Raw genomic sequence first — 8,860 nt, forward strand, 5'->3', positions numbered from 1 at the left:
GACATAACTGTGCACCTAAAAAATGATGAATAGGTACAAGTGAGGACCTAGTTGTATGCAAATCATGAGCATCATGTGTAGGCACTCATCAGGAAGGCAAGGCAGAATGTGGCTCCCAGGGAAGTGCCAGAGTCAGGCTTGCTACTGCATAATATCTTTTGATAGCTTATGAAGAAAGGTGGCTTAGAAACATCCAAACACGTAAATAAAAGAATGTGTTCACAATAGCACATCTCTGGAAATAGTATTCAGCATTCATCACTTAGTTCAATAGTCTTCACCATCCATTTACTACAATAGCCAAAGCATTTTTTGTGAACACTATGTACAGCACTCTAGGAGAATGTCACATTTCTCAGCTTTCAAGGAGAACCTAGTTGTCTCATGAAATTTGATATCATATATGAAACCACAAAAGAAACACACACATACTGTGCTTGCACTGGGAAAGGAGCACCTAAGAGGGGTGAGAGAGAACAAAGCAAGCCCTGACATCAGAAAGTGGTGTTTCTCCATTTCCTCCTTTCCAAAAAACATGGGAGTTGGGACAGTCTCCCAAAATATTTTCTTACTTAGGAATGTTTAGTCTTGCAATGCCCCTATTAAGAGAGAAGGGGGAAATCATACCAGTGAGACCTTCAGACAATCTCACTTTCTTGAACACAAATTATCCCAAGGCATACAGAACCTCCATCATCTCCAGTAAGGAAGCCTGGCTGGCTGGCTGGCATTATGAGAGATGTGTACATCTAGAATAGGAAAAGGTTGGAGAAGGGGTACCTCCTCATCTCTTTTGAGAACCATCAGCTGAGCATGAATCGGCAGAGAGAAGCAAGAAAGAGGAGTGAGTGGGAGATAACTGGTGGAAGACAATGTGATGATGGAGAAAAGTAGAGATTCTTCTGTGGGTGGTTGTGCTGGAATTTATTGAACAAACTGTTGACTTTAAGCCTTTATTCATTTACTGGTGACATTTGTGTACTGCCTTTTACCTCAGCTATGACCCTGGCAATGAGTCAATGTTAGGGTGTGAAACTTGGCTTGCCCTTAATTGAGTCTTCCCACTTGAGTTTCTCTTAACTTTCCTGAAGAACTCTTGCACAGCCTCATACAAGTCAACAGGGCATGATTTACAGGCAACATCCTAGTACAGGTCAGGGAACCATTCACTGCACAGATTTTGAAGACCTACTCCTTCCTTCATGCCTCACCATCATTCAGGCTGATTACGGCTGATGTGAAATTCAGTTTGACACCAACTAGAGGGTTACAGTCTTGCTGAGTGGATTAGGAAGACAAGTGGTGAATAACTTTTCAGAATGAAAATTATCTTGTATTCAGTGAGCTGCCTAAAGTCTTGGATCAGGGCAATGGCTTTTGCCTATTACTTGTCCATATTGCACATCTTCCCATATATAGTATAAAAAACAATGTGATATGCCCATTCAACAGGAACCTTCTATATTGGCATGGTACTAGAGTGACATGTAGTCTGCCAGGGCAATGCTTAAGAATGCACTCTTCTGAATCTTCCACAACACTCAAGGATATTGTGATGCAGCCAGGCAATTTCTTCAGCGAATAAGTCTGCATGATGAAGGTTCTATGAACTTGTGGTAAACTCAAAAACCTCATAGGACTTCATTAAACTCTCACACACCCATACATCCAGAGAGAAGGCAGGCATACAAAAATAGTCTACAATTCCACTCTTAATGACAAAAGCTGTATTCTAAGACTGTATGTAGTACAACATTTGGACTATGTGAGCCATATGAATGAAAAGGCATTAAATGAAAATGCAGGAACACAACATTCTCTTGAAAACGTATAAACAACAGTCCAGTTCTAAGGTCTAGATAGTCCTAGAAGTGACTTTTCCTTGTCAGTTCCCCTACAGAGAACATGATGGCTGATCTCTATGCCTACCCGTTTCTGTCTATACAGTATATGACATTGATCATATGTTCAAAAACCCATCAAAAAATAAAGCTTTCCAAAAGGTGAAGAATTCCAGGCTTCATCCATTTGTGGGGAGAGAGCACACAATATACTTACTGCTTTGTTCTGGATTGATTCCCATGCCAAAAATTAATTTACTAATTGTGTTTTGACTCTGAGGTTATTACATACATCCTACCTCTCTTAGTAAGCCATGGCGCCATTCATGCTGCCTTGCATGTGTATCTTATCTTTGAAAAAGCACTTGATAAAAGGAAGCAAAGAACAACTTTGGAAGAATTGGAATGATGCCTCCTTTTATACTGAGGACTGAATGGTGTAGGTGGGGCTACTGGAAAATATTAGCCTCCCAAGCATTGTCTGCTTTTTGTTCCTTAGTCATGTATATCAAATTAAAGGGCCTGGATTTCTGTTACCCATCCAAGCATAGAAAGGGCAAGTTAAGACACAAGTTGCCGCAGTAGCAAATACACCAGGCTGCCAACCCCAGCTGTTGCTGCCACAGCCAACAGGCGTACCCACAAGAAGTCCAAGGAGTCTTCCAGTGCTGCATGCAACTTCAGGACTTGCCTCCTTGTAGCTTCAGCATCTCCTGAATTGTCAATGATGTGGTTGGCCAGCTTGACTTTCTGGTCAAGGGGCAGCTGGGCAGCAATGCGTGCTTCTGCCTCAGCCTGAGTCAAACCATTCCTGCGCATCAGACGAGACAGCTGGGATTGTGGGTCACTGAGAGAAGAAGGGAAGAAGAATTCAGTTCAGAGGCAAAATTAGAAAGCTCTTCTTTGTGTATGAAATATCCATTCATCCAGTTCCCAACATTCTTCTTTTTCTCACACTTTATCTCCACAAAGAAATGCAACTGCAGCTGGAATTAGGTAAACTGAAATGAACAACTGTGACTTTCCAAATGTTATTGCAGTACAACTCCCAGCATCTGTCACCACTGATGGATGATTAGCTCAGAAGTGAGACTGTTTTATATTTATCTATTCAAATATTTATATCTTATCCTATATCGTGAGATTTCAGGGCAGCGTACACATTAAATAAATACAAAATAAAGAAATTTAAAATAACCAAATAATTTGAAGGCAGTAAAAAAAACCTAAACATGTTAACAAGTTTAATAGGTTTAAAAGGTTAAAGCAGTTTAGAACCATTTTGAATGAATCATTTAGGCTGTAATTCTTTGAAAGAACAGTTTTTACTTTGTGCCTAAGCAAAGCCAGCACTGGTGCCAGCATCAGTGCCATTAAGGTCTCTAAGGATAAATTTAGAAAACTGAGATGTCACAGTTGAGCAGGCCATCTCACATGTCCTCAAACAATGTACTGGATTCACTAATAGGACACAGAGGATAGCCTCTCCAGCAGACCCTAGTCCACAGGCTGGCATATATGAGGTACAGTCCAGCAACATCTCTGTGTCCCACCAGTGAAGCCAATACATTTTTGAGGACATGTGAGAGAGTCTGCTCTTGTGGGTAAGCACATTGTGAAAGCTCCCAATGGGAAGAAGGATGTTGTCCAGTCAGCAAGGCTGCCCAGAGATTCTTTCCCACTTAGAAACTGGCAGCAGTTGAAAGCAGCTTTCTTCTTTTGCTTCACCATGTCATCCAATTTAGCACTCAGTTTGTACTCATCTGGTGCTTGTGTTGCTTCTGAATGGACAAAGGAATACATGGAAGATCATTAAGATAGTTTACATACATGGTTGTTTTCAAGGTACCCACAACAACCAAACGGCCAAATAGAATAGTACTGTATACATACTCATGTATAGGTTTAGAAATTTTCATCAAAAATTTGACTCAGAAAACCTGGGTCGACTTATTCACTGGCCAATGTAAGTACTGTACTTTAACTCTTATCAAAAAAGGAACCATGCCTTGGTGAAAGGTGAGACTTAATCTCTTCTTGGAGCACCTAAAAGAAGCACCAACCCCCTCTACTATCTCATCCATCCAGCCTTTATGGTGAGCACAAACCATTACGCTTGTCAAAAATTGTAAAGATCTTTAGCATCATTTTCTTTTGCTTCATCCTTTACATCCTTTGTTAAATGGTGCTACATTTTAACCTTGACTTATCCATGGGACATATCAAAATCCATAATTTTGGCCCCAAAATCTGCTCTCAGCTTATACATGAGGCTGACTTATAGTCGAGTATATATGGTATTGCCATTCCAAATGCAGTGATCACTGAAATTCCATGGAAAAGCTTGCATTACTAGCATTGACAAGCCTCAAAGAACAAAGCTATACAAAAAGCTTATCTTTTAGAATAGCTATTGAGATATAGAGTCCTGGCTGGGGAGACAGTGCATTAGGTCAGATCATGTAAATGTCAGACTGCTAATGTGGCTGTATTAAGAATACACAACTACAACCTGTATCAACTGTTTTTTGATATGCCTTATACCTTCTGCATTAATTTATTCTGAGGTCTGCAGACCTGGGGCATGAAGCAACCCATTCCAATGTCTTTCAGCAGCAATGCAAAGCTTTTTATGCAGTTATGCGCGTACCTTTTAAAATGTTTTGAATGTTTAAAGTAGTTAAAGTAGTTAAGGCACTACTCGATACATTAGTTTAAGACAAAGGTGTGGATTCTTTGGTTCTCCCAGATGTTTAAATATACAATCCTCATTAGCCCTATCCAGTATAAGGGATTGTTGGAATTATAGGCCAAAACATCTGGAGAGCCAAAAGGACCCTATGTCTACATTAAGAGCAAGATGTTAATAGCATATTATTATTATATTACTTTTTCATTATTATTATTTTTTACGCAAATACACTTAAAATAGAAAAAGTACCTCATATTCCTCCAAATAACATTATTATTATTATTATTATTTGTGTTACCGTACTTTTTTTAAAAAAGGAATGATATTTGTAAGTTATCGCCCTCAAAGCAATGCATCACAAGTAATGTAATTACTTGTAACATGTTAACTTCCAAACTTTCCATAAGCAACCCATCAATTAATTTAATTAATCTGAATGTCCATTCGAACACTAATGTTTTCCAATAGCTATTCTCTACCCTTTATTGTGCTGGTAGTCTGATAACCTTTAATGGCAAAAAGTATTGTCCTTACCAGTACACAAGAACTGTATGTTTCATGAACTTGGTCAATGTGTTGGTTTCAAAGAGCAGAGGGATATCCAAGATAACATACCTGTGGCCTGAAAAAACAAAAGTTAATTTTCTGTTGGGAACTGCAAAATATTAATTCTTCATTCAGTCCAGACTATACTAAAAGCTTTGTGTAAGCCTGGGAAAAGTATGCAAATAAAGAATGAGAACAATTTTATTTCCCTGGTAGATAATGGAGGACAGAGTTTGGACCAGGACTTATTTACCAGTCAGGTACTGTAACAATCTGCCAGTCCAGACTAACAGAATCTTCTTCTCTTCCAATGCTACATGGCTAACTGCTTTTGAAACTGAGAGAATCTCCAGCATTATTTTGTACAGTTCGACGTAAATAAAAAAAACTAACACCTGATGTAGTTTTTTTTTTTAATTCAGGTCTTGAATTAGTCTGGTTTTCCACTGCCCAAAATGAAACTACTTAACATCTCAAAAATACCAATTTTTCAGGATTTAATTCTGGAAGTCGACTTCCCGCTATTCTCTTATTTTCAGTTTTTTGGTAGTGGGAGAGGCTTAGGCTTTGGGGTGGTTTCGGGGGGTGGGTCCATATAGCCCCTGTAAAGTGCCCTGCAAATTGCCCAACAGATCTGCAACAGGTGCCTTGCTGTCCCTCTTTTAATGACTCTCATGTAGTTGGGAGTAACAAATGGGTTTGGGCTCATGCATGTCAATGGTGCTTTTTTCCAGGGAGATAATTACTCCAAGTAAATTTCAAATGCTTAAAAGCCTTCCAGAGCAGAGGGGAGCATAGTTGGAAGTACAGAGGCCCTGAGGATAACTTCTGAAGCTATCTTTTTCATTTACCAACATGCTTTCCTCTCTCATCTCCTAATGTTAAGGAGCTTATGCTTGCATTAAAAACTGGAGAGTCTCTCTGTATTGCCTGGCTTGCCCTTAAAAATTCCCAAGTCCTCCTAGTGAAGTCATCCTTCTGTCCTGCCCCTAGACCTCCAAAGCAGTCAGTGATATTATCGCCTGCTTGATTAGACAGGTTTGACAGCTGTATTTGTTACTGCTTTATCAAAAGAATGAAAGGGAAGAAACAGAAAGACGCTGCAGAAATCCCAGCTGTCAAGCCATTATTTTACCTTATCGAGTTCAAAAGAGAGCTTTCATAAGAGTGCCAGGGAGAGCAAAGGGTGCAGGGGAGCTGTGCGAGTATTTCAGAAGGTGTGACATTATGCACAATGCTTCCCAAAGACACTTTTGTTCCTGTGCTCTTTAAAGCCAAGTTAAGGGAGTAAAAATGCAAAGGGCAAACATAAAGAAGGGAGAATTCTCAGGATGTAAGTAGTGAAATAGATAGTCACAAACAACAAGGCACAAAGGAAACAGCAAAGATGCCTTTTCCAGTCCTTTCCCTCTAACTAGCAAAGAAAAACCAATGCACAGCAGAGCGAGGTGTGCAGCTTTTGTCAGCAACTTTGCCCCAAGGATTTTGCATAGGAAAAATCAACCTCCCCAGCAGCTTACCTAGCAAAAAGTATTTCAAGATCTGTTTTAGCATTTCCTTCTGGATCTCCGGGTGAGTGATAGAGTTTAGCAGCCGACGTTTTTCCGGCTGGGAGAAAATGATACTTCCTAGAGCTTCACGGTTGATCTCACCACTGTCCAAGAGAATCTCAGGACCAAAGGAATGCACAATACGCTGGTGTGCCCGGAAGCATGGCTGGACCACTGAGGAATGACAGCAAAAGTACCTTAACATTAAAACCCCACCAGAGTTGTGTTCCATTTTTGGGCAAAGGTATCAATGAGAAAGCTCACCAGATGGAATAAAGATTGTAACTTCTTGTTCAGAAGCAGAAAATCAAGTTGGTTCACACAAATTACCACAGTTATTAAAACTACTGTTGCAAGCAGCAAACAGACTGACAAATTAAAACCTCAAGATTTGTCCTGCCAAAGTAGACCAATGCTAAATCTAGATCCCATTTCTAGGTACAGGTGTAAGAGCTGGACAGTGAAGAATGCTGACAGGTAGAAAATAAATGCATTTGAACTGTATTGTGAGAAGAGTGTTCTGTGGACACTGTGGACTGTTAAAAAGTCAAATGAGTGGATGTTACAGTAAATCATGCCTGAACTTCCACTAGAAGCCAAGATGATTAAACTGAGGTTGTCGTACTTTGACTGTGTCATGAGACCACTCATTGGAAAGGATGATAATGCTCAGCAAAGTGGAAAGCAGTAGGAAAAAGAGGGAAACCACATTACAAATGAATAATCTCAATCAAGGAAGCCATGGCCCTATGTTTACAAGACCTGAGCAGAGCTGATGATGATCAGGGCTCATAGAGGTCTTCCTATTCACAGGGTCAACATAAATCAAAGTCAACTTGATGGGAAATAACAAAATCTAGATCAGCATTTAGCCTTCCATCAGCTGCTTCCAAAAGCCCATAAAGAATGTAGGATACTATATAAAATATAAATAGCTATTACAGGACCAAATATATTTGTGAAGAGTAGTGTGACATACTGGTTTGAATATTGGATTACTAATACTCTGGAGACCAGAGTTTGAATCCCCACTTGGTCATGGAAACCCACTGGGTGACGTCAGCTTCAGAGGAAGCAAAACCATCTGGGCAAGAAAACCCAGTGATAGGCTCACCTTAGGATCACCATTTATTGGAAATGACTTGAAGACATACAACAACAACAACAACAACAACAACAACAACAACAAAGATCTTTCAACTGCTACTAGCCTTGATACAAAGAAATGTACCCTCTGTCCTGCTGCAAATCACTGGACATTTAGTGGGCAGAGGGTGCATATCTTTGTATCAAGGCTAACAGCACTTGAAAGATCTTTGTTGCTGTTGTTGTTGCTGTTGTATGTCTTCAAAACCTCCTTCCTCAGTGCTGCAGAGCTGATCAAAATCACCCCTCTCTGCAAAAGCTGCTTTTCAAAAAAGAATATGGCAGGGCTACTATTAAGCAGAGTGAGGCAGCTATGAGTGTCATAAAAGGGCAACAAATAGTAAAGTATTTAATTAATTATCATTGTAGTTTTAATGCTAAAGATGGAAAGAGGTGCTTGGAGGATTTTCTTGGTCAAGAACCAAATTGCACTGTTTTCTGCACAAAAATATTGGAGTCTGCACATATGCACACACACACACACAATGTGTGTACAGACAAGTCAACTTTTTTTGTAGAAAATTGGAAGAGATCATCAAAAATGTGCAACTCCACCTGCACTCTTGAGGAGAAAACGTTTGGAAATATTTGTTCTTGCATAAGAACCCACCCACACCAAAATTTTCATCCCTTTCAGGTGTGTGTGTGGGTAGGCATGAGTGCAAATATTTGCTGTTTTACTAGCAAAATACCTAGGTACTGGGGAAAGTCTCTGTTAAGAGATGGCATGGCAGACAGGATGGAACAGTACCCAATGTTTCCTTTGGAAAATCAGTCTCTGAGATCTACCATTTCTGCACTGTGATTTGCTGGTGAACAGCAGTCCATCTCCGATTCACTCATGCAGCAAACGGTACAGGCTGCTTGTAGGAAACTTACCTTGACGGGCTATCATATCAGCATCAATAACAGCACAGCCCAGTTCCTGCAGTATAGCTACCACTGTGCTTTTCCCTGATGCAATGCCACCTGTCAGTCCCACCAAAAACATTCTGCCCTGGAAGAAAAAAAAGGATTAATAAACATGTAAAATTAATTATTAATTATTTTCTAAAAAGAACTTGGACTTAGAATCATACAGTAGA

The 8,860-nt window shown here is 39.9% G+C and overlaps 1 protein-coding gene across 1 annotated transcript in view; it reads right to left on the reverse strand.

Annotated features, from left to right (window-relative positions):
- Positions 1-1,712: 1,712 nt before the first annotated feature.
- Positions 1,713-8,860, reverse strand: part of DCAKD (dephospho-CoA kinase domain containing) — a 9,779-nt gene continuing 2,631 nt past the window's right edge. Inside the window, exons 2-5 of the mRNA XM_042477223.1 lie at positions 8,655-8,772; positions 6,600-6,803; positions 5,068-5,155; positions 1,713-2,688 (exon numbers count right to left, since the gene is read on the reverse strand). Of these exons, the coding sequence (XP_042333157.1) occupies positions 2,403-2,688; positions 5,068-5,155; positions 6,600-6,803; positions 8,655-8,766 (690 nt within the window). The 5' untranslated portion in view covers positions 8,767-8,772 and the 3' untranslated portion in view covers positions 1,713-2,402. The remainder of the gene's footprint in view (positions 2,689-5,067; positions 5,156-6,599; positions 6,804-8,654; positions 8,773-8,860) is intronic.

Source organism: Sceloporus undulatus, chromosome 6 (assembly GCF_019175285.1).
Source record: "Sceloporus undulatus isolate JIND9_A2432 ecotype Alabama chromosome 6, SceUnd_v1.1, whole genome shotgun sequence".
NCBI lineage: Eukaryota > Metazoa > Chordata > Lepidosauria > Squamata > Phrynosomatidae > Sceloporus > Sceloporus undulatus.